General features: G+C 40.9%; 1 protein-coding gene across 1 annotated transcript in view; it reads right to left on the bottom strand.

The window, feature by feature from the left end:
- Positions 1–18,858: 18,858 nt before the first annotated feature.
- Positions 18,859–26,150, bottom strand: part of foxp1 (forkhead box P1) — a 147,048-nt gene continuing 139,756 nt past the window's right edge. Inside the window, exons 15-21 of the mRNA XM_022744896.1 lie at positions 25,731–25,935; positions 25,452–25,528; positions 24,679–24,780; positions 23,442–23,563; positions 22,504–22,573; positions 22,129–22,295; positions 18,859–19,453 (exon numbers count right to left, since the gene is read on the bottom strand). Of these exons, the coding sequence (XP_022600617.1) occupies positions 19,309–19,453; positions 22,129–22,295; positions 22,504–22,573; positions 23,442–23,563; positions 24,679–24,780; positions 25,452–25,528; positions 25,731–25,935 (888 nt within the window). The 3' untranslated portion in view covers positions 18,859–19,308. The remainder of the gene's footprint in view (positions 19,454–22,128; positions 22,296–22,503; positions 22,574–23,441; positions 23,564–24,678; positions 24,781–25,451; positions 25,529–25,730; positions 25,936–26,150) is intronic.

The following is a 26,150-nucleotide window of genomic DNA, read 5'->3' as shown; positions in this document are numbered from 1 at the left end:
TATCAGAGCAGACAGAGTGAGTGTGCTGGACTCTGAACAGCAGCCTCGGAGAACATGTCACATGCCATTTGGTGGCCACTTTAAGCCAAAATGAGACGTTTTTAGCACGTCTGAGGCTCCTGGCAGTGTTAGTGCCACGCTGTGCTGTACACAGAGCAGCCAGCTACTAAAGGATGCTTTTGCAGCATGTGACACTTAGTAGCACATGGTAAATATGTACCAGGCAGAATATTCATGCCTATCCCTCCAGGTCCAACTAAATGCATTTCAGTCCGAGATAGTGGAGTCCTGTATTTACTTTCAGCGGGGTGAGAGGAGGAGAGGCTATAATCACTGATTGAAATGTAAATGTGAGCTAGCTAACTGAAGTATTAGGGCGGGCAGGAGCGGAGTGGAGATATGAATTACAATCTGTCTGACAAATTTTTCTCATCGGACATTATGTAAATGGAAGGATAAGTGACTGGTAGTATTTGAAACAAAAATCGATGCAGGAGGCGATAAGTGAGAGTGGTTGACAGAGTGGTTCTGAATATCCACAGATATTTTCAAATTCAGGGATGATAATTTGATCATGCAAAATATATTCATTACATAAGGGCCCCTGCATGCTAATAGAAGAGACTGTGTATCTATGAAGTTAATATTTACTATATTTGATCATTTAAACCCATATGTTGTAATCATGCGATGCTTTCTGATTTAGGATTTTGACTGTAACGTCATTCAAAATCACACTGAAATGTTTGAGAATGCACATGACTGAAAATTTAGCCTGGAAATACAGTATATGTCATGTGGCTCACTTTATATGTATAGATAAGGATGATATTTCAAAAAATTGGTGTAATATTGTTGTCTGCTCAATATATCTGTTTTAGTTGGTTTAGTTTAAAGAAATGAAGAGAAGGTGGAATGAAGGGATCCAAATTTTTTTGTAGGCTATGCTAACAATATAATTGTTGTTTAATCGTTAAAAGATTTCATCCACTAATGACAAGTGCTGTGGTGGATCCAGTACAAAGGCTAACGGAGCAGAGGCTAGGCTGGATGTTACATTTCCTCGATACAGGTGACCCACATTGAGTGAGAATGTCTGGCACTGATGAGGGACGAGGTGGGTCCTGTAATTCCATTGGTGCATTTGTGTAAATGGCCTCCTGTGAAAAAGTGAGACCACAGGTTGTTTGTGCAGCAAGTTATAGTGATAGGTATATAATATAGCTACATTTTGTTGTTAGGCAATATCTAGTGGTCGTAGTGATTATGACAGGAGCAAAGAGAAAAGTCTGGTGATGTAGTATAAAGAGAAACAAAGTCTGTGTTTGGGGGAAGTTGGGGCGGATGCATGGGTCAACAACACACAGGAATATGATACAGGTGATCCGTGTTTGATTCCCATGTGAAAGTAGCAGTTATTATTGTAACCATGACAACAAAGATCATCTAAAAACACAAATCAAGATCTTTTTTTAAACCTTAACCTTAAGTAATTTTGGTGCCTAAATCTAACCAAGCCATGACCGTTATTATAGTAACCATGACAACCAAGGTTGGGTACCCTAGCCACCGTAGGGGCGCTATTTCAGGAGACACTCCTATGAGTTGTATCAGAGGGTTGAAGAAAAGGACCTGTATGGTTGTTCAGGTTGGAGGCACAGACAATTAATGATCTGGGGGGCGTACGCTGTTAGCTGTTAGCTGTTAGCTGTTAGCTGGTTGCTATTCATTTGCTGTCATCCCAACCCATGAAAGAGAGACAGCTGACACTAGATGGTGCTAAGTAAGTTGAACCTTGTAAAGGGACAGATAGCTTAAATCACCCATCATTCCCAGCTGACTAACATCATGTGAACTTGAAAAGGTAAAAATGGTATGGTGATATTTTACAGTCAGTGCCAGTTCCCAATCGCTGCCAAGCTAAATTCCCACCAAGAAGCTCGAGGCTTTCCACAAACATTTCCAAAGATGCTTTTATTGTCTTTGAAAAACTCAAGAATTATCATAATAGTTTATGTTTCCTTACACAGAAAGTGAGGAGAATTTTATTTGAAGTTCAGGTTTGAATGAAAAGTCAGGTAGGCCTCACTGTTCATCACTGACAACAAACATGAAAACAGATGCTGACCTGAAAAAGAAACATCAAAGCGAACTCCTGCTTGACAGTTTTATCTTTTTCCTCCTCTGTTTAGAAATGGAGTGGCCTTGACAGGAGGGAGGAGGGGGGGTTAATCGGGGTTGACCGGCCTGGTCTGCACCCAGCCCAGTTCCCCGTCTGTAAACAATAGGGGTGTGGATTAGTTTGGAAACAATGTGTTTATTTAAAAAGCCCACTTCCTGTATGGACTCAGCAAGTCTCCCATTAATTTTATTGGCGGCGGCTCCAGTTCTGAAAATCATTGTTTAGAGGAGGGAAAAATACAAAACACACAAGGCAAAAAGGAACGCTTTGCATCTGCTCTCGGTTCCTGTGTGATAGGACGACGGCATTAATAGAATTGGTGCTAGCTATTTGTGTTTTTTAATCATCTGGAGGGATCTTAGGTTCAGAGGAAAAAAACAAATGAGGAAACATTTCGCTGTTTTTGTTGAGACTGCTTTGGCGTGAGCTCGCTGCTGCTGCGTGCGCTACGTGTACAGATGTGAGTTTCATGAAAAAAAAAGAAAGAAAAGGAAAGCCAAACAATTTTTCTGCTTAGTCTAAACTGCCATGAGCGGTCTACAGAATCTGCCTGCAGGAGCTGAGATTCAGCTGAGGGCTGTGGAGCCCAGGAGCGACGCCCACCATCCCCCTAACTGCCCAAAGCCACATCCTGTCCAAAAGGAAAAGACTTGCACTTTCTCCTCAGGAGGAACACTTGCATTAATGTGATCTCAATTACCCATAAAGCAGTCCTGCAGCAGCACTCACACCTCACAGCCTCATTCGGCGTCAGTCACATCCTGCTGTACACACATGCGCTTTAATTTTAGCTGAGCTGATGTCTGCTGTGGAAAAGTTCTGAGGCCTCCGGAGCAGGAAACAAACAAAACTCCCGATGTGCTGTTACGCCAAACCAATTTTGTGATAGCGAGTAGCCCTGGTGGAGTTTATGAGTTCATTTCTGAGACTGACAGATATGAGGGGGGATGAAAAGGCATTAGGAATAAGCAGTGCAACCTTAGCCCATCCAGACACGTGCTCAGAGGCCAGAGAGTAACAGGTAAACTCGGGGGAGGGTGGTTAAGCCCTAGTTAGGCATGTAAATCCCACCCTTTACAGGCAAAGCGCTCCAGTAGATCCCTGTCAATTTCCTGCAGCTGTGCTTGGGCGGATTTACATGAATACACTCTATCACTAGCGCTTAGCCTCCTGTGTTATACATTTACTCACTTTTGGGTGGGTTATAAAAATTGGTTATTTTCTTTTGACTTTTTTTTTGTGTTCTGTGGAGAAAGAATGGTTTTATTTACAAGCCACCCAGCATGGCTTCTTTTGTAAATTGACTCCTCAGTTTTGTCCACGGGCCAGGCATAAGAAGGTTAGCTGCCTGTTTCCTGATAAGCTGGCAAAACCTATCAACCCCGGCAAGAAGATAGTGCTCTGTATTTCTGTCATGCTTTATCATCAGCTGGGGTGAAACTAAACCGGTGTTAAGCGAGAGTAGAGGGACCATTTCCCTGGATTACAGGCGTCAACTTTAATTTCAAAGACCAATGGTGTATCCAGGGAAGGTGCAGGCTTCGCTTGCCACAGATTGGCAGCGGGCTCCTGATAAGGACCCAGTAGCGTTGTTCGCATTCACCACGGGGGCCTATTGATCTCCGAGCCGCTGGTTCATTTCATAAAATACAAGGTAAATGGTGTTAGAGCGGCAGTATGGCTCCCTATTCACCAGGCACACTGCGTCCTGTGCCAAGTTGTCTTGGCTCTGTGCTGTGGCAAACAGGAAACGCACTGCAGGAAGACAGGGTATTTGTCAGGAGTCATTAAGGAAGGAGGTGACAGTTCAAGCTTTTTGCTTTTAGGATTCAGCGCAATGAGCTTTAGAGGAAAGATGCTTTTTCTTTACAACAAAGCCGCATCAGGTTACAACCAAAGTTTAATTCAGAGGATTCTGCCATCTCAGTGCTCTCATTGGTCAAACTAAACCTGAGCTTAGAGCCGAGTTATCTTTCAGCACATCAGTGTAATGCTCACCATCAGAGTGTAAAATTCATATCAACATATTGAGCACTTATTCATACTGAAATGTCTCCCCTCGTTTTTTTTTTTTCCCAAACCAAATTTATGAAAAGCATAATCACAACATGAGGGCCCCCTTATTTTATTATCAGTGGGTGTTATTATTAGAAAACCATTTCAAATGATATGTCACATGGGAACAAATATCATTTACAAACCACTAATGACTTGCAAACACTCCTCTAGCCTCCGGTGCAGAATGACGCCTTCACACAGTGTGTGCTCTGCTCGCCTCTCTACGGGGACATGCAGTGGGATGCTGCACGCTCTCAGAATCAAACAGAATAAACAGGAAGACCTCTTTCTTTCAGCTCGGGCCATACAGGCAGTAACACATTAATTCTTAAAAATCAGCCCATTTAAACCTGTCATTACCACGGCCATCTAATGGTTTTTAGGTGTGTGTTTGTTGCAAAAATTCAAATGAGACACTAAAATATGTACATATTCTCTGCAGAGATGGATTAGGTTTTGGATATTAATAATTAAGCAGACATTATTATTATTACACTTTGCATCTTCTGGGTGGATCAAACTCACCTCACTGCTGGACTACTAATAATGAGTCATCAATAAAACATTCTCATAATGTCAGAAAGACACTTGTGTAGATGCACGGTCTAATTTTACACGGGCTGACTTGGTCATTAGTTCAGTATGGCGTGAATGCCTCGCCATGCAAAACACAGAGGAGGTTACAGAGGTGGCCTGATGTGGCCTGACAGTCAGTGCATCAAGCTGCTCCTTCATTAATGTTAATCATCTTGAAATTGTGAATAACCAAATCAGAGCACCTATATGCAAATATTTAAAGCATTTTACTTTTTAATGGAAAAGGTGTTTTTGTTTCTGGTACTCTCATTTGCATAGTAATTGTGTCTATTGTGTCGTGTTTCTTTAACCTCAGACTGGCCTGGATAGTCATCTGTGCTTGGAATGGAACTACAAAAATATAAATAAAGGATATAGCGCACTGACAGGAAGGAAAAACGTATTACATTGCAGTTAAAACTCCACGTAAAAGTTTCCCTCCTCAGATCAGAAAGCATGCCAGCTGTTGGACTTGAAACCTCCCAAAATCTTCACAGAGCTGTAATGAGAAACTAAGAGAAACAGAGACCAGAGGGAGAGCGCTGTCTTTATTGCCACCCAGACATAATAACTTAATGCAAATTGTAACTAGTTAAGCACAGCAAAATAATATGATACCATTGTCTGCAGCAGATTGGTATTATAATGTTAGCATGTGCAAATAATCACATTTTCTCCCTGATACAATTACATTATTTGTTCTGGTTGTATCATACACCAATAAAAGCAAACATCATATTAGGATTCATGGCACTTTTCGCATTGCGTTATCAATATGTGGAAATAATTGTCTGCTGAGAGATTAAATTACATTATTGTGTATCTTTTTCATGCCTAATAAATAATGATGGATGGCTCTTATTTTCATCACCACCTGCAACCATTTTGTCTTCTTCCCCCTGCAAGTTAAAAGTGAGAGAATAAATAAAGAAATAAAAGGGGAGAGCGAAGAACCTGGAGCGATACGAACCCGGAGGTTCTTTTCACTGAAGTTTCATCGTCTGATCAAGGCAAGGAAACTGTAAATATGAAGCAGGTACACACCCTAAAAGTCAACATGCCACTGTTTATTCTTTGATACATCTTTTGGCAAGCACACACTTGAAAATGATGAATAACTCAATGACAAGCTAAAAGCCTTGCAGGGGATTCTCTGTGTATCATGACTTTATCAAATATCGTTCCTTCAAACTGTAGCATAAAGCAGAAGATCTCCAAGACATGCAATCCCATCGAAAACAATATGAGCTTGTTAGTGTCTTCTTTTTCATATATATTTTGTATTTTATTCTGATTTTTAATTGATAGTCTGGGGTGTTTATCTCCTCTTCTAGTCTCTCTGTGACCATTTCAGCTGTGTACTGTAGCTTCCATCATGACAATAAATCTAAACTCTATCTAATCTATGTTTTAAATGACACATTATTATATATGTATGTATGTATGTATGTATGTATGCCATATATCAGTCTACAGGTATTAAAGGTACACATATCACAAATTATTGAAGTAGCAAATAGTTAAACCAGTTTCTCTAAAATATTCTGTTGAGCTTCGTAGCTAAGTAGCTACTAAGCTACGTAGTTCTTAAGTTATGTCAGTACATCCAAAACAACTACTGAAGATTCATGATAGTTGGCTATAGAGTAGGCTGATATGGTTGCCATGTGAGATACTCTTTAACATATTTGTAATCAATCTGTAAACAGGATGTTAAACAGCTGGTAATTTTATACTAATCTGGTCTAAATTATCAATGTAAAATTATCTTGTCTGTAAAATACTGTAACTAACTAGAGATGCTAAAGACATGTGAGACATAGTTAAATACTGTATAATTATGAAAGAAATAATTGATAAGGGTGAAAGGTTCCTATAAATTTGGGAAAATGGGAAATGCAGACAGTTGTGGATAGTTGAGACAATGATACAAAATGATAAAGTAATATATGAAAGTAAAAAATCAGATTCTGATTTAATAAGAGCTAAATACCTGCAATGAGATTCTGAATTTTTTTTTGCAAAATAACATTTTGGGAATTTTGGGAAAGAAATTGACTAGCCTGACCCACATCTAAGGGTTAAATATGTCTGAGTTACTGAAATACTTGTGTGGTTTGATCCCCCCTCTCTGAAATCTCCAGAGTCATCTGAGTCGTTTCCCAGAGTCTCAAATCCATTTCACATCTAAGTCAAGTGAAAAAGATAGTTTATTGTTGTTGTGTGGATTTGTTTTGTGTGAGCGTTTTCTCTCCTCTTTTCTTTTTCTTTTCTCTGTATTGTATTACACTTATGTTGTATATTTTGTATGAAAATGCTGTTCTCTACTACTCTTGAGGGACTCTGGTTAAATCAGAAACTTCAAACAACAGTCGGAGCTACCAAGGATCATTTCACCATATGTAGCCTGTTGACGACAATTTGTGACCATGGAAAATAAAAGAAAAACAACATAAAACAAACAAACAAACAAAAACAAGTAAAAAGAAAAGAAAAACGTTGAAATAGCAAAATTGGACCTTCCAGAAATTCTAGAGAGGATAATACAAACCACATCACTTCAGATTTATGTTTTTCAAAGTAAACATATATATTTATTTAGTTTATAAATTTTAACATGAAGTAATCATTGGTGGTTGAATTTCACAGTAATGAAATTCATAATTAGGGCCTTTCTTTGCTTCCATACCAGCCTGAGTGAAGTGAACCTTTAACGTTTTGTTTTCTGGTCCTGACAAATCTTGGAGATAAACCCACACATTCAGCAGCAGCCAGCTGTGTGGCCGCCACACTCATTTACAATTCACTTTCACTTCTTGCTTTTGCATATAACCCTAATTTTAATCACTTCATTTGCACTTTGTGTGAGATAAGAGAATTGATTATCCACTACTCTTCAGGAGGCTTCATGTTTGACTTTCTCTCTTTTTTTTTCTTCCAGTCCACCAATCTTAGCTGTCAATACCTGAAACTCCTGTTACATGAGATGCATTTGTTGGCACGCTGTTATGTGGCGATAAAACAAGGTAAGGACATTATAGTCTCCCCACCAGTTAATTGGCATCAGAGAGAGAAATGCTGTTATAACTTCATAACTTCTTAAGTCATGCCTTGTGCACAGCTAGACGTACAGCGTTGTAAAAATTTACATTTTAATGAAATATTTGAATAAGCACTTGAAATTCACTCTACCAGGTCTCCCGGTTCTAAAACCAACATTTCATGTTTGTGTTTTGAATGGCAGCGTCAGAGAAATTAGCATGCCAGTCATACAGATTAGGAGGGCATCAGTGTAAAGTCACAGGCTTCCTCAATCAAGGTTCACTGCAGGTAAACACTACCCATGACATGTTTAAATGATAGCTTTTTTTTTCAAAGAAAGGAGGAGAAAAAAACATTAAATTCACAGGGGAGTGAGAGAAAGCCTATATAGGAATCAGAGCAGGAGGGAAGTGAATAGAAATTCAGACTGTTGCCGATGAAGGCTATCTACGGTTTACACTAATACACTTCTTTTTAGGTAAATCTGTCAGAGAACCACCAAACTATTAGCCTATTTAAATTTCCACATGAGTGGAGATGCTTCTAAATCAAAAAAATAAAATGAAAGCTTGTGTATTGTGTGCAGTTTTATTTAAGAAAGTAAGGATTATGTAGTTGTAGATAATTTTATGACCATTTCAAGTGTTAAATTGTAGGTGGTTTGACAGTTGGATTTGCCATTTCCAGCATTTTGGAAAATACTCTTATTTGTTTTCTTGCCGAGAGTAAGAAGAGATGATTGACACCACTCTGATGTCTGTACACTGAAGATGAAGCTACAACCAGCAGCCCATTAGCTTGGCTTAGCACAAAAACTAGAAAAGGGGGAAACAGCTAGCCTGGCTCTGTCCAAAGGTAACAAAATCCATCTACCAGGACCTCTAAAGCTTGCTGATTAATACAATGAATGTCAGATTTTCTTATGCTTTGACGGAGCCAAGCTAGCTGTTTCTCCTTGTTTCCAGGCTTTATGCTAAGATAAGCTAACCATCTGCTGGTGGTACTTTCTCATTAGACATGAGAGTGGTATCAATCTTCTCATCTAACTCTCAGCAAGAAATCAAATAAGCATAAATCCCAAAATGTCAGAAAGCACAATTAAGTGTATTTTACTGCAGTTCCACCAGCAGAAATGAAAATGGCATTTTCCAACATAAAACCATTTTTCAGTCTTAAAACATTAGCTCTAAAATGGCTAGCACACTGTGTGAAACCAAAGAAATAATCAGTGTCTTGCTTTTGGAGGCCCATTGTTTTTTTGTTTTTTTTATCTCCTCATCACAGATCTATCATCATTTTTAAAAACCCTCCCAGCAGCAGCTATTTCTCTGTTAATTCACTAGGAGACAAAGTGCGAGAACCAGACGTAATTATTGTAGACCTAATCGTGTTGTTTTGCATCTCTTCAATTATTCAAACCAAACATTTCTTCTAGTAATGCTGAATGCTGGGACATGAGTACAGGTCAGACAGTGAGAGCTGAAGCTGAGTGGAGACCTGCAGTACAGTTCATCACTGGAGTTACTTTGTTTACAGCAGAGCAGGATCAACCTGAGGCTGTATGCCCCACACCTGCTCCACACCAACAGGTTAGAATACTGGATCACTACACTGGAGTCCAGTCTCAACACAGAAACAAGTCTTGTTAAATTGATTTTCACCTCAAAACATAAAATGGGCCAGTTTAAAATTTTTTATCTGTAGAACGTTTTCTATGCACTATCTTTGTCAACTATTTTTGATGTACATTTCTTATGAGCAAAGAATAAAACTGTCTTATTCTACATTTTTTCATATTGTCAACAACAGTAATTTTAATCAACAATGTTTTAGTCTGTCTCTCAGCACTTTCTGACCTTCTGACCCTGACTATGGCACTCAGACTCAAGCCCAATGGTTCCTACCAAAGACATAAATCTAATAGCTCACACATAGATAGTTTCATTTTTAAATCGGGCTCTGCAATTTTGTTAATAAGCTGTGTGCTGTAGTTTTTACTTTGCTCAAACAGAAGGAAATAGTGCATTTGTCAGGGACTATTTAGGTACTATTAGCACACATTTGGTCTTCTTGGTGCTCTTGGTGTAGGTGATTGAGTCAAAATAAACTACAGTGTGTGTTAATGGTAATGAAGGAATCCAGCGCAACAGTGTCGCTCACATGTGTATTTTAATAGTTTTTAGACAAAAAAAGTACATTTTAAAGGAGCTATTTGAATGTTTTGCTATCACTACATAACAAACTTAACAGTAACAGCTGTTTACTTACCAGTCTAGAAGAAACATTGTGAGTTCAGCATCAACTCACAACTTCATTCACTCACCAAGAGCTGTGTCCAGCAGTGGAAAGTAACGCCAATGTTAACTCTTGTCTCTATCATGTCTTTTCTTCTACTGAAGTTAGCACGCTAACCAGCTAGCCCCGGCAGGTCTTTTCATTTTCTGATAGCGACTCACTGTAGCCTGCACTCTGCCGTGAAGACATAGTGCTGCTCAAAAGGCATATTATAACCATTTGTATCATAAAGACAACAATGGTTGAAGCTCTTGTCAAGTGACAATCACCACCACCCGCTCCCGGCAAGAAACAATGTTTGACAGCAGAGAAAACTTACAAAGTATTGATTTTAAATTTGTAAAGGAATGATAATTTTTAGGCTTGACTTGGCATTTAATTTGATATCTGTTTTGAACTTAACTGTACTGGGAACTGACACAAGTGGTTATGAAGTGTCGTCAATGAAATTATCACGGTTACTAAGCTAACAGTACATCTCCATGACAACTGCACTGACTCTGTTGATGGAGATTGTGTGATATAGTTAAAAACTCCAGAAAAAGTTGGTAAGTGTGTTCTCTAAATAATCAAATGAAAGACAAAACAGGGAAACTTTAAACTGAAACTGTTGATTTCAGAGAACAAAAGTCAACACGCTTCACAGCTGAGTTTCAAAGGGAAGAAACTCAGGGATATGGGTTGCTATAACAACATAAGCGAGCAGGTCTTTAACCAACATTGCATCCAGATTCAGTTCCCATCGCAGCACCTGCATTATATTGTAGTCGTCTTCAGTTAGTGAACCCATCAGTGGATCCAACAGCTCCCCCACCCTTAACCCTCTGTTACCAAGAGAAGACGACATCTGAGCATCTCAGCTATTTACTCAATGAGCGTAATTACCATTGGCTACTCACACAGGGCCTGCTAACTGATGTGATAAGTACCTTTATACTTTCATCTTCCTTTAGTTCCCTTTTTAATTGCTTGGACTCTCTTTGAAACCTAGCTGTGCCTTCTAATAAAGAAGAAAGCGGGCCCAGCTGTGAATTACTGATTGTTGTGTTGGAGCTGGAGCTGGTAGTGATACAGGCCTTGCGGTATTGTTGTGTATGCGTGAGTGTAAGCGTGTGTGTGTGTGTAGGGGTGGGGGGCAGTGAGGCATGCCTTTTGAACAGCAGGTGGTAATTGAAACAAAACAAGGGCTGATTAGGGAAGCGTCTGGCAACTCATGATCCAAACAGCGAGCTGCCGAGGAGCCCAAACACAAGAGCCCTGGAATAAAGTGGTCATCATCTAATTAACAGAACACATTTTAATTACTGAGTAAACCAAGCAGTGCAGTGTGTCAATTTAACTGATGTGGTAAGTGCCAGTTTACAATATCAGAAACAGACAAATAATTGGAATCTAATTACAAGCAGGTCTATTGCACACCAGCGCCTACAGCCCGTCTTAATAAACAAATTTTTACATCAAACCATGAATAACAAACACTGCAGGACAGCTAATTGCCTTGCTGCAATGTTGGGAGTTTGCCAGCTTTGACTATTTGACTGAAGCTCTTGTGTGAATGGGTGAGGCTGTGCCACACTTTAATTAGAATAAAGTGAACAGCAGCCATCCACGTTTGTTTTTGCATTCTTACAGAGCTAAATAATACGACTGTGGGCTGCTCGGTGTCTGTGGGGCAGGACAGAGCAATAACAGAGCATCTGTTTGGGGTTAAACAGCGACATTCTTGACTGTGGAAGAAAATGATTAGTGATCTGTCAGTGAAGTTAAAGGGTCAGTTCAACCAGTTTACAAAAAGAACATGTTTTCTTGCTTACCTCTAGTTTTGGTTTTATTGCCTGTATGTGGTTCTCACAGCATTGAAAAATGATCCTGTTTCAAGAAGTTTATCTGCCAGGAAAAGAACAAAAAGTGTATTATGAATTAAAATACTAAAGTGAGTGAGTCAAAATGGCAATGTAAGTTCAGTATCAAACTTGATTCCTTACTCAGGTAGAGCTGTCTCCAGAGGTGGAAAGTAACACCAATGTTAGCTCTTATATCTATCATGTATTTTCTTCTACTGAAGTTAGCATGCTAAGCTAGCCCCAGTGCATCTTGTCTCTTTCCAATAGCGACTCACTGTAGCCTCCAATCTGCCCTGAGGACGTAGCAACAACCTCTTGTCTTGTAAATGCACCAATGGCCCAAGCTCTTGTCAAGCGACAATCACCACCACCTGCTCGTAGCAAGAAACCATGTTTGGCGGCAGAGAAAACTTACAAATAGCCCCTTTAACTTACCATGGGTATTTCTTTTTCTTCAGGGTTTCTTTTATGATCTTCCAAAGCATCTTGGTCAACATCTCAGATTTGTTTGGTCAGGTGTTGTGCTCAATGACAGCCCAGTTTTCCTGGTTGGAGAAAAGAAATCAACTAATGACAGGTCTGTAGTCATTATGAGAATGGGAATTCATCTTCCTACACATCTAGCTAGATACATCACTGGAAATTAGCAACAGAAACATGAACACAGATGAAGTCAATGCAGTTGCGCAGTCAAATTACAGAAATAGCGACTCTAGTCGTATTTCTTTAATTAAGGTTCAAAACATTGAGCTAACTGTTCCTAGCAACACTTCTTAAAGAACACACTGTCAACAGGTTTTCATTGGGACCATTCAATTCTTTGGTAGAAAGTCATTCAAAGGAACAAATAACAAACACATGACAGTGAGGTCTGTGGATTAATTGTTTCTGGATAAAGATAGAGCTGTTGATTTTTTAATACTGTGAGCACCACATATAAAGTCCACTGACTTGAAGCTCAGGGTGGGCTGATTGATACATAAAGTACTGATCCCGAAAACATTTTCTTGCAACTTTTCTCAGTGCATGCACTTTATGCTTCTCTACTGTTGATATGTGCATGCAACTTGTTAATTCAGAGAATTCGGTGAAGTAAAACATGCAACTATTTCAGTGCTCGCTCGTAGGCAGGCATCAAGGGGAAAGCTGCACGCTCGTAACGCAAAAGCAATCTTTTGTTTCAATTTGTACTGCTCAACGTTTGGACACATTGCTTTCAGTCAGTCTTTAGAACTTGAAATGAAAGAGCACATCAAATTTATGAGAATTTCAGAGAATTCCCACAAAAAACATGTTTTTTATTCAGGAGGCTTCATGTTTGGCAGATTTGTGAGTGAAGAAAATGCATTTAGACACATGCAAATGATGCACCCCGCAAATCAAAAGTCATGATCATAAATAAAGACTCTTCCTGTGTGATACCACATTAGTTTCTTTTAGGTAAAAAAGTATTGGTATAGGTATCGATGTTGATGATTCTGGCTGTGGTATAACTTGGTATTGCAAGGTATTGTATGTTTTATTTGAACCAACCTGCACAGCTATTAGAGGAATTAAAACCATACTTAAACTGTAGTTTGTTGCATTTAAGGGTCTATATTTAGCGGATGTAAATGTGAAAATTATTCACAAAGTCTAAAATTTTGGTGTTAAAATTTTGTCCAGTTAGACTGAATTTATGTATTGAAGGCGAGTATTGGCTGATCATGTCACTGTGTCAATATATCTACAGAGACCCACTGTTCCCATAATATTTCATCCAACTTTATGGACTATAATAATATCATATGTTAGTGCCTCTCTGAAAGTTACTGTGCAGTTAATTTATGCGAATGCTTCTGTTAATGGCTGATTTTTTTAAACTACACAAACACCTTCCATTACTGTGTGTTCCCTCTTACTTTATGTTATCTGATCCAGTTTTTGATCAGTGTCATGACAACACGGACACACGTGAAGCCTGAGCATCCTGTGAAATACTGCCAACAGAAAGATTGCTTGTGATTTTATATCGTTTCCATTAAATCTTGTCTTTCAAAGGCCTTAATTAATAATACACTTGACATTTATGTTTTCCTGCAATAAGCTAAGCAAGAAACGATTTATGTCACCTAAAGCTTTTTAACAAATCAATGCAACTATTTGTAATTGCTTGTTTCACAAGATTAAAAGTGCTTAGACTTGATCTTTGTCTCCTGTTTAGTGGCCAACATGACCTGTGCCTCTGTCGTAAAAACACAAGTCCTGGTCATCAGCATTAGCTCCTGTCACCAAATCCATATCGCTATTATTTCTGGAATTTTAATGGTGTTACAATTTATAGCTTATCAAATGCAGTTACCTAAATTGCTGTTAGGGAAAGACAGTTTAACTGTCTCTTTTTAATTACGATATAATTTAATGTTGAGGCTGAGATGGGAGTCCTGCAGCAGATGACAAACACAGGTCTGTGTTAAACTGTTCTGCAGGTGGAAATATCTGGTATATCCTACAGTGTGAGTTTGTATCAGTGAGAAACTTTTGACACATTAACAGCCAAACAAACAGGCTGCATTCGGTATTAAGAGGCTGCAGAAAGTGCGTCTTTCATGTGCAAGTCAAACTTTAGATGTGGACTTAATTCTGCTTTGAGAGTTGATACAATAAAAAAATGCAGCTCACTGTACGAAACAGATGCAATGAGGAAACTTGAGGAAACGATCTGAACAACCAGCATTTTATTGCATGTTTAGAATGCTCACGTCAGTCATCGCCACTGACAACAACAGAGTGGTCTGCATCAGACAGACAAGGAATGATGAGGAGGTTACAGACTGATGGAAATGATGAGCAATAATATTTCTCTATAAAAAAACAGGAAAAAAAGAAAGTACAGAGTACATCTTCAAAGAAAAAAAAAGAAAGAAAGAGAAAGAAAGAAAGACAAGCTGCTGCAGGATGAGAGCACCGTGACAGCTCTTCGGCTGCCTCCCCCTACCCCCTCTTCTTTCCCTCCCTCCCCCCTCCATGTAGAAAAAAAAAAAAAACAAAGTGTGATGTGAGAGAGGGAGAAAGAGGAAAGAGGGGGACGGAATGACAGCGGGCTGGATGGTTAGTGATGGATGAAACAATGGCGTCTTAGCTCGGGTGCCAGTGTGTGTGTGTGATGTTGTGGGGGATCTGATGCCACACGGCCGCAGTTTGCAGGACGTTACACCTTCGACCTGCCTGCTGTGCTTGGTTTGACTCATTTACAATGACCCTTGAGATAAAAATATAAATATCTTGATGCCAAACAAAATGTTTGTGTTTTTACCTACGTGAAGTGGATGAGAAGGACACATCTCTGATGCGCGAATGAAATGAATTTCTCAAACAAAAAAAAGGAAAAAAAAAGAGACAGCATTTAACAATATTCTTTACATCTTGGCACTGCATATTTTTCTTCTTTTTCCTATTAATTTCATATAAAATATCATTAGATTGATACACCCTTATATTATTACTGACCACTTAAACCATACCCCCACCCCCACCACCCCCATCTCTGTGACCCTGGGATTAGTCATGCAAGATATTTCCATCTTGTAGAGGAAATATACCTGTCTGCCCTTTTCTCAGAGCAGTAATCTTTAACATACAGCCACAGAAGGCAGTGGTTGGACCATCAAAAGGAAGTATCAAAAACAGCTTAACACAAAGAGGGAAAAAAATCTGTACAAAATGCTTAGGTCAATGATAACAGAGAAAAGTCTGTTTTCTATATTACAGTTTAAAATCCAAAATCGGGGATAATCTCCCCCCCAGCCTGCCCCTGCCCAGCTCACCCAGATGTCTGTGAGGATGATGTGATTTTTTTTTTCTTTTTTTTTTTTTTTTTTAAAGCAAGGATTACTAAGTAAAATACATTTGCAGCACAGTTTGCTATTCCAATACATACAGCAGTTTTTCTCATAGCTATTTCATAGTTAATACAAAGCAGTGGCGATAAAGCAAACATCATAACACAAATGTATTTTTTGATCTTAAAAAAAAACAAAAAAAAAAACAAAAGAGAGAGAGAGGAAAGGACAGGAAAAGACAAAGGCTATACTGACATGTATGTACAACCTAATATTGGAACGCCCTTAAAACAACCCATCAGAGAACAGACAGGATGAATGTGCCACACACAGCTGGGTGATATCTCCATGAACAAAAGGCCTGAGGTTTGGATTGGTTTTGGCAAAAAGGATGAAACCTTTAAGATAAACAAGCTCTAATTTTCTCATTTTTCTTATTTTTTTTTTTTGTACTTTTTTCTCTCTACAGTATCAGACTACACATGCAAGACATACAACTAAGTGCAACTGAGTGAAATGTTTGTTTATTTCTCTTCTCATTTAATTGAATCATTCCCTATAGGTTTGAAATGAGGTATGCGTACTAACGGTTTTCTCATGCTGTTATCTTTAGTAATGTCAAGCTACACATGCTGAGAATGTTCTAATCTAACCAGCGCTTTTCCCTCCTTTTTGAATACCAAACAAACCAGCCAGATGACTGGGGGTTTGTGGATGAGCTCGGCTCTGTTCTCACGATCCTAGCCCCGGCTGTAACTGACCCATCCCACAGCTGCCTGGATATTAAATACATCTTCTGGAAACCACAGATTGCCCTTTTTCCTTTTTAGTTAATGAGCGGTGAACTTAAAAAAAAATAATAATAACAATAACAATAACTGCCATAAAGTACCTTGTACCCAGCTTATTAGTTGACAGGAGTGTTTTTTAATATAAAAAGTAATAAGTTGACAGAAACTAAACACAATCATAAAGTCTTGCCAATCTTAACAAAGACACTAAAACCCCTAACAAGTGGCATACAATCATTTCAAAGCATACAAAAGTTAAGGAATAAAAGAAGAGACACATTGAATCATTGTGTGGTCCAGTTGAAGTATAGAATCCATTTCACATTGTTCTCTGCAAAGCTTTTCCCATTTACCAGTATATTTTTCCTCATCAGCTTTTCTCTACATACCCTTTATGTTGCACACAAATCTGTTCCTGACCAAAAAAGCTCCCTTTTCAACTCACTGGCCCAAAGACGAAGAAAAAAAAAAAAAAAAAAAAAAGTTTCCCTAATTTGGTCATCATGTAGTCAGACTATCAGCGCCTCCCATTCAGATTTGGTCACTGCAAAAAATTACTGCAGCTGTCCTGTTCAAGACACCCCCCCCTTTGGTTTTTTTTTTTTTTTTTATTATAAAAATGAATGAAAACACCAGTTTGAGGAGCATTTCCCTCGATTCAGTCTGCCACCGGCCCGACCGCAGCCGCTGAGATCGTCCAATGGGAGACAATGGAGGAGAGATATTTGGCCTTATCAGCTATTGCATGGAACACACAACATTGACTTTGTAGTTTATCTTTGGTAGTCACAGAACAAGATATTAAAACACATTAACAACTTAAAAAAAAGCCAAATAAAACATAAAATAATAATAATAATAATAATGATAATAAATAAAACAAATTAAAAGTGGTTGATTGCAGTCTTGAAATTCATGGTCTCTTTAAAATTTAGCTCTATCAAGGCTGGAATTTTTTTTGTCGCTGCGTCACAAAACCACATGTGGATTTCACTCAGTTCAATGTTGTGGACTACAACTATTGGCTTTTTGGGTGACACTGAACAACGAGGCATCCACATCCCCTACATGGCATATACTGTACGTCTGGGCCCCTTTCTGATGGCTGTCAAATGCTGGAATGTGCAATGTTTAGGTCTTATTGCAAAGTCTTGGGATTTTGTTCCCTTGGAGGAAAGAAAATGAGCATTTCATCTGGTGTGCAATTATTAACACTCACTAAAAAACTTAAAACTGGTCATGCGTGTGATACAAATAAAACTACAGGGAATGCACGTTTATCTTTCAAGCTCTGAATGAAATTACAGCGTGGAAAGCAGACACGTTTGATTAACAATGACAGTTGTGTTCAGGAATCACAATTAGTTGGTCTAAATCATTATCTCGCCGGTGCACACCTGACATTTTCATTTTGCTTTAAAAAACCCGGAGCTTGTAAGTGATCAGAAATTCTGTTGCAGCTAAGCATGCTCTGCCGTGAGGGGCTGTTTTAAAGTATAATTTCATAAGGATAAACCATAACCTGCATGATTTCTCTGTCATTCATTCGCATCTTAAATTAAGCTTCATTGATGCGTGGAGAGAGCCTTCATTATGAGTAGTGCATTGCCAATGGACTTCATGAGGGAGGGGGTGAGGGGTGGGCTACACCTCAGAGTGGTGGTGACTTTTTTTTTCTTTTTTTTTTTTTTCTTTTCTTATGCTGGGAAGATTGTGGAATAAATGACAGAAAAATACTGCTCGGTATCTGACATTCTGCTTCATGTGTGTGTGTTTAAAAGAACAACATGAAAGGAAATCATAAACATTCATCATCAAGTGCTGACCACACAGAATCTCCACAGCATGGGCATGAGGTCTGATCAGTTTAAAGAAATAAAAAAAAAAAAAGAAAAAAAAAGATGCAACATCAAGAACAGCATTGAATGATGGAAAAGACACATTATGTTGATATTTTAGAACCTCTCACCCCCCAAACAAAAAATACACCCAAATAAAAACATCCCTCCCACCCTAGATGGAATCAAACCAATCAGAAGTGTTGAAGGCAGTGACAATGAACAGAAGTCTGCACTCGTTCTCCCTTACACACACACACACACACACACACACACACACACACACACACACACACACACCACACAACACAACACCACACACGCAAGCACGGTGTAAATTAAATGTCAGTCATTCTCTCTCTCTTCAGTTTGTGGTTAGATGTGTGTGTCTGTGACAGAGAGAGAGAGAGTGAGAGAGAAAGAGAAAGAGAAAGAGAGAGAGGGAGTGGGGGTGGGTGGGGGAGAGACACAACCCCTCCTGCAGTCCGCAGAGTGCAGTACGTCCTGGCTGCACGGCGAGGGTCTCCCAGAGTCTGACCGCGAGCACGTCGCCCCCGTACCAAACAAGTCCGTCCGACACATGAGTAGAAATGAAGTTTTCACTTTTTTAAGCTTTACTTAAATCAAAAGTAGAAAGGAATCAGAAAAGAGGACCCTCACGTCGGGCGTATTTCTGTGTTGTTTGTGTGTGTTTTTGCTATGTATTGTAATGGCACTAAAAAGTTAACTTGGAGACATTTGAGAGCTGTCATCAGTGGCTGAGACTGCAGTTCAGTGTTTGTTATCTGCGGAGCGCTTCTCGTCTCCCAGATGACCCAGACTGCCTCGGCCTCTGAGGCTGGGGAGGGCTGGCGCTAACCCTTACAGCATGTCGTCGTGGCCCTGGTCGTCGTCGTAATCTCTGTGGTGATCGAAATCCGGACTGTGATTGGCGGTCGTTACCAGGGAGAGGGGCCCTTCATGGTCTTCGGGGTCCAGTGGTTCCTCCTTAACGCTGATGTGATGCCTGGAGGAGGAGAAGAGAGTGAAAATGTAGCTCCACTTCTGCCATCCTTAACTTTCTTACATCCTTTTTTTTTTTTTTTTTTTTTTTTTTATAACCTCTCACACAGGCAGCCACAAAGTGATACAGACCTGTGCTGATTCTGTTTATAGAGAAGGAAACAGGGGAACAAAAACAAATGTCTGGCTACAGTGAGACTGTGAGTGGGGGCCTCAGTGGTGCTGATGATAATTTCAGCTTTCTTTTGAGCTATTCCAATCCCGGCAAAGCTGCAGGCTTTTTATTTTCATGGCAACCGACAACAGGGTATTCACTTAGAATTGATAAATGAGGAAGATTAACAACGTGAGACGAGGAGAGGAGAGAATGGACTCTGCGGAGCGAGTGGGCTGCCGTTGTCAGCCTCCTGGTGGCGGAGGATCAGCGGCGCGCTGTGTGTTCCCCTTCCTGCTCGTTAACATGCACAACCTGCGAGGCGGGTCTCCAGAGGACGACCCCGAGCCGGCTTCTATCATTAATCAACTTCAAGCAAACACAGCGACCAGACACCGCCATACATGCTTTAAACTCCAGAATTAATGCATATTTTCAACCAAGTGTCAATAAGGGAAGAAAAGCGCTGGCAGGAAAGGCGCGCGAGGAGAGCAGCAGCGGCGCACTCGGCACAACACTGTGATAAGAAACAGAGCCCTTATGAGAATAATAACGCTGTCACTTGTAAACAAGGCAAAAAACATGAGCCCCCCCCCCCAGCTTACAGCCTGGGCAAAAGAGCCACTAAAGAGATGAGATCTGCCAAATTTCTCATTACAGAAACAGAGCAGGAATGAAGCGCAGGGGGAGAGGAGGCCTGGCTGTGGCAGAGGAAAAAAAACAAAAAAAACATTATGAGCAGCTGCAGGGGACTTGCTGCTCTAACCTGCGGTGCCAGGCTGCTGTAGTGGAGGTAGAGCGGTGTCAGGATGAGGCACCGGGCTCATTTACTACAACAACAAGGGACAACTGGCACATTCTTCATCACCAAAGCACACATTTGATTTATTCACACCAGGACGTCTTGTGTAATTTGCAACTATTGTGATGGAGACGCTTGTATGCTAATGAGCTGACATATTTTGGTGTAAATTATAAAAAGGGGAAAAAGTAAAGTCAGCTTTTCTATCATTTTCACATCAAAGTAACTCCACAAGTGCCGTAGCCTCAGGTCTGACTCTGTGGCTGCAGGGCAGACATGAAATTGTTATTATTATGCTATTGAACTGCATGCTGATTCTACACTTTGCTTATAATTAGACTTCTCTGGATACCTGACTCTCGTCTGGCTGTTTAACAGAAACAGACTCTGGTTTCTTCGCTGTGTTAAAAAGCTGTGTCCTGTCGAGCGGCAGCACATGTGGAAAACACATGTTGTTGCACAGTTAACTGTGGTGATGAACTTGTATTAGCAACAGTGTGAGCCAAAGTATCAAAGAGGAACAGGGGTGTTTTTGCATATGTTAGTTTAAGGCTCATTCCCTGAGTGTGAGGACACTTGCACTGATGGGGCCACTGTATATAACCTTTAATGCTCAATCTGAAGGAATGAAACGGTGGGTATGTTTTGTTAATAAGAGAATAAAGTTCTTTAAAAGCAAAAGAAAACAGTTTTAACTCATTTTGTACTTGCATAAAGCTTATAGACATAATTATGGAGAAAGAGTTAGCGAGCTCTATCAGCCTAAAGATAGAAGCAGAGGGGCAGAGGGAGAAGCAGGCTGCCTTCAGGCCAGCACACCCATCCTGTCTCTGCCTTTCCTGTTCCACAGCCATGCTCAGAGCTATGTTCACAGTGATTAGGGATGGCACTTTCCTCCATTTGGCCAGGAGCTCATTACTGCCCCTTTTTTTTTTTTTTTTGTTTTCAGGCAGAATTTCCCCCAAGCTCAGACATTTCAGGAGGCCATCCCCGAGTCTACGCGCGCTGCACATCGGTGGTCTGCCCCCACATCTGGAAACGATGCAGTGTGCGCCGTATTATTTTAGGCTTCAAACAACTTAGCAGACACTCCTATACAACAAGTGAACGGGGAGCTGCGGTTTCCAGGCCGACCGCAACTTTCCTACATGAGAATCTTGGATGATGTCCTCCAGACTAATTATGCTTTTGTGTTGTTTTTCTTTCAGCGGCTCAGAGGCGTTTCTGAATGTGTTGCAGCTCATGTTGCACCGTGTCGGAGCCAGCAGCTCTGTCACTCTACGTTCTGGCATTTTATAAATATTTTAACAAATTGGAATGCTGATTATGGCGAGACCGAGACAGACAGCAGGACACATAAAGGAGAGTTCATAAACTCGCTGTTAAAATAACAGAGGGGCTCCGGTCTTTTCTTCCCGAACGGTCTGATGATGGAAGCTTCGAAAAGGTGGAGTTTCCTTTTCTGCAGGGAGGCCAGCCGCAGCTCTGGCCATGACCCCACACACCACACCAATATCATCCCTCTTCATTTTATTTATTGTCCTCCCTGGCATTGTTTCTATTTCATCTGATGCCATGCATTAGGTAATTTTAGTGCGTTTTGGGTGGGCGCTGTCTACATCTATTTAGAGTATTACTGTCTCAGTGGAGTTGAAACTCTTTCCTTTTATTCTCTTTTCTTACACAGACTGTGTTGGAGATAGAAAGCGTGTGTGCCACTCACATAGCTGGCAGGGGCGAGCGTCCTGGGCTGCTGTCACTGCCGTTGCTGTTTCCATGGTCCATTGCTCCATTCATCTCCTCACGGATGGCGTTAGCCAGGGAGTTGAGGGTGGGACTTCCAATGGAAGCAGTAGTGTATAGAGGTATGTTGTTTTCTGCCATTGAAGCCTGAAAAGCGAAGCCCAAAGCATTAAATGTGAAACGGAAGAGAGTTGTCAGCACTTTCTCAGTTGCCCATCACTCTTTTCATACGAGTACATCCCCTCAAAACAACGACTGGGTGACTGCGCTTATGAGACGGACAGAGACTTTTATTTTTTCTCTTTCGAAGTTGGTAGTGAGGCAGCTACAGGATGAAGTCACATTTTATTTTTACCTGGAAGGCAGCAGAGAGGGTGGGACCATAGCCCAAGCTGGTCTGGATGTTCTTCACTAAGGCTGGACTTCTGCAAACAGAGAAATTGAATTACAACCACAGACTCGTGTCTCACCTAGCATGCATTCCTCGGCTACAGTATCTTATTTCATAAAAAGAAATCAATGCACTTTGTATAAGAACTAAATACATTTACTGGTGTAGTAATGTGGAGATTAAGGCAATAGTTCTGAGATGTTCAATCACTTGACAATACCACACAACTATCACCACTTTCATGGGAAGAAGGACTAAGCTGATGGAGGTAGATCTTGTGAAAGCATGATGGATGGCGAGCTAAACACAAAAAGCATGATGGCAACACTGGTGGGGAGCATGCAGGTGAGGTTGGGGGGGGCCTCAGGGGGTTTTGCAGGGCAGGAGGAAGTGCTTACTGTACGAGCAGCTCATCAAAGTTCTCATCAGTGGCGTATTTCCGAGGGCGGCCTCGCTGTATGTGGCGGCCGCGCTTAAACTCGTCATCATCAACAGTCCAAAAGGACCCAAACTCATCCTCTACTCTCACAAAGCACTTATGCAGGGAAAGGTTGGTGCGAATGGCACCCTGGGAAAGCAAACCAGCAGGGGGAGGGGGGGGCAGATGCAGATGCAGTGATCGACAGGAGAGACAGAGGACGGACACACACACAGACAGACAGACGACAGACAGACAGACGAGGGGAGAGGGTGAGGATCAAAATGAAAATAAGCCACTGTGGGTTATGAAGCATCACCAAAAGGCTTCTGAAAGCATGAAGGGGAGGCACGCCAAAGCAAGCGGGGACTTTGGACGTTATGGCAGACAGACAATGAGATGGAGCAGCAGCAGCAGCAGCAGCCTCTTCCCATCAGTCAACGGTGAGACAGACGCTAGTCGAAGCTCAAAAGGCCGAACCTACCCACTGATCTTTTGAGGCCGTCTCTTTTGGAACTCTATTTCGTCGACTGTCCACACAGCCCCTTTTACGTTTTCTACTCGCACAAAACACTTGTGAAGACTAAGATTATGCCGGACTGCATTCTGCAGTTGGTGCAAAGACAAAGAGAGAAGAAAAAGGTTGCTATCAGTACAGTAAACATGTCTGCATGGGAAGAATTTCATTTCAAAGAAGAAATATTTTGACAGGCACTGGAAGAAACCTGAATGAAAACAATAAATAAACCAGAATGTTATTGGCAGTAAATGGTCCTTGAGTTTCAAATGACTTAAACAACACGTAAATATTTACTGGTCTCCATGACAATGGAGTTAGTGACATACTTTTTTCTTATCATTCAGACAGTCTGAACAGTGTGAGATGTTATAAACTGACATTTTATTCCTGATATTTTTTTTTAAGTCCACTCCAGATCATTTAGGTATGAAAGTAGACCTGCATACATCGTCCCCTTTTTATTCCAATAGCTATACTGAGCGCATGTGTATACAGTAAGTGTGTGTGTGTGTGTGTGTGCATGTGTGTATGTGTATGTATGTGTATGTGTGAGTGGAAAGAGAGTTGTGGAATCCAGTGTTTATAACACCAATGTGCCCCTATGGAAGGGCTGTCAGTAAGTGTGGGAGCTCATGGAGAATGGGGGTGGTGCAGGGTGTGTGTGTGTGTGTGTGTGGGGGGGATCAGCTAAGGTTTAGAAGGGGCTTTCATCACTGTCTTTCCCATTAAAATCTCACTTTCTCTGACTCCAGTCATTTCGTTTTTAAGGCTAATGTTTTGTTTTCATTTTGTGCATGCATGCGTGTGTTTGTGTGTGTGTGTGTGTGAGTGTGTGTGTGTGTGTGTGTGTGTTTGTGGCCTGGTAGAAAACAGAGTGTTCCCTTCTGAAGTGAGTGTGAGGGACTCAGCCAGGAGTCACTGGCAGAGCACTGCTATGTTAAACTAATGCCACCCACCCTTTCTATTTCGTTCTCTTCTTTACAAGAATGCACATATGCTTGGTTTCTCTGTGTGGTTCGTGTGTTTGTTTAAAGGGTGGTTCATTTGGACAGAATAAGTGGGGGATTGTTATGTATTTGTGTAAAGGTTCATTTCTGAAGGTATTATGCCTGGCTATCATTTAATTCTGCCTAACATCAACACAATGTCTCCTTCTTCTCTGGTGCTGGTCTGAAAGAGTCAGGAGGAACAGCAGAATTACCTTCCACGTTGCTGCGTTGCGCCTAAAATATGCAAACATTCGTGTGAACCAGTTGTAGATTTCGTTTAGTGTTAGCTGCTTTTCTGGAGATTCGAGGATCGCCTGGATGAGGAACAGTGACAGAAACAAACATTTACAATTTTGCTTCCTTCACAAAATGATCAATAATTCACCAGAGGCATGCGGGTTTGTGTGTTCTCTTGAGGAAAACACAGACAACAGCTAAGAAACTGTCTATGTAAAAAGTGCACTGTGTTTATAGAAGTCTTCTGCACTTTCTATTCAAAAACGGCAGATTTGAATATATTTCCTTTTGTGGGTGTAAATGAAGGGCAAGCGAAAACATTTCTCAGGCAGATTACAGGGCAGCAATTATGGCCGGCTCAGATTAATTCCTGAGATCCCAGATTACTACGGCCGAGCGATAATTGACTGGCCATCTTAAAACAGGTTCATCCCTACTGTTGTGTGAAATGAATTTGGTAATAATCACAGCCACTGAAATGCTTAATCAAATGCAATTGTCATATGTGGCTGTTTTTTGAATCCCGTACGCATTCTTGCACTCATTTGAAGACGGTTAATCTGCCCCTCAGTTTAAATTGTGTTCAAAAATTTTTAACAAGAAGCGAAGACAGAGAGAGCGAGAGAGAGAGAGAGAAGACGGACAAAAAGTAGTTTGTGACCTTCCGAATAGCAGAATGTGCAGCAGCTGTATCTCTGCCGGCTACTTTCCAAATCAAATAGATTAAAAGTTCAAGCAGAGTCCTTACCTGTCTTATTAGTGAGGCGTACGTGAATGGCGGTCTAACATCTGCATTCATGTAAAACTCTTTGTTCTGACTGATATCTGCACACAGGAAACAAACACACACTGTGTCAACATGGAATAAAATGATCAGGAGTCAACAGCAATGTCCAATTAGAGGCTGATAACGCAAATTATAGCATGATTACGTGGCTGTGTGTGTATATACAGATGCAGCATGTGTGGTTATGTGGTTATTAAGCAGGACAGATGAGTGTGACTGTGTGTGTGCTTCCTGCAGTACCTGGAGAGATGGGCATGTTGTACTTTTCAGAGTAGCGCCGTCGCATGGGGCCCACGCTGTGGAGGCTGTTGGCTGTGATGACGGAGTGGGTCTGGGATAGCGGTGTGAGGGGTGCTGTCGGTGTGGTGGGGGTCTGGGGCAGGCTCAGAGGAGGAGAGGCCTCTGGGGCCGACTTAGACAATGTGACGTTGGACACCAGGTTGAGCTGAGGAGAGGAAGTCAGACCAGGGCCGAACAAACAGAGACACACAGACAGACAGGAGCTCAGTTAGTCCGCTAATTACCCCTGTGTCTCAGACACCTCATTGACTATGCATATCTCTTCTCTAATTGCAGGCGGGACCTGAGATGATCCATGAACGTTTGCTAAATGTTTGGAAAACAACCCTGGAGCCCCACTCCTCCGCTCTCCACCTCCTC

The sequence above is a fragment of the Seriola dumerili genome, unplaced genomic scaffold (assembly GCF_002260705.1).
Source record: "Seriola dumerili isolate Sdu_G_001 unplaced genomic scaffold, Sdu_1.0 BDQW01000088.1, whole genome shotgun sequence".
In the NCBI taxonomy this organism is placed as follows: domain Eukaryota; kingdom Metazoa; phylum Chordata; class Actinopteri; order Carangiformes; family Carangidae; genus Seriola; species Seriola dumerili.
Note: the sequence above shows the minus strand (reverse complement) of the source record. Positions and strands in the feature narration are given on the sequence as shown.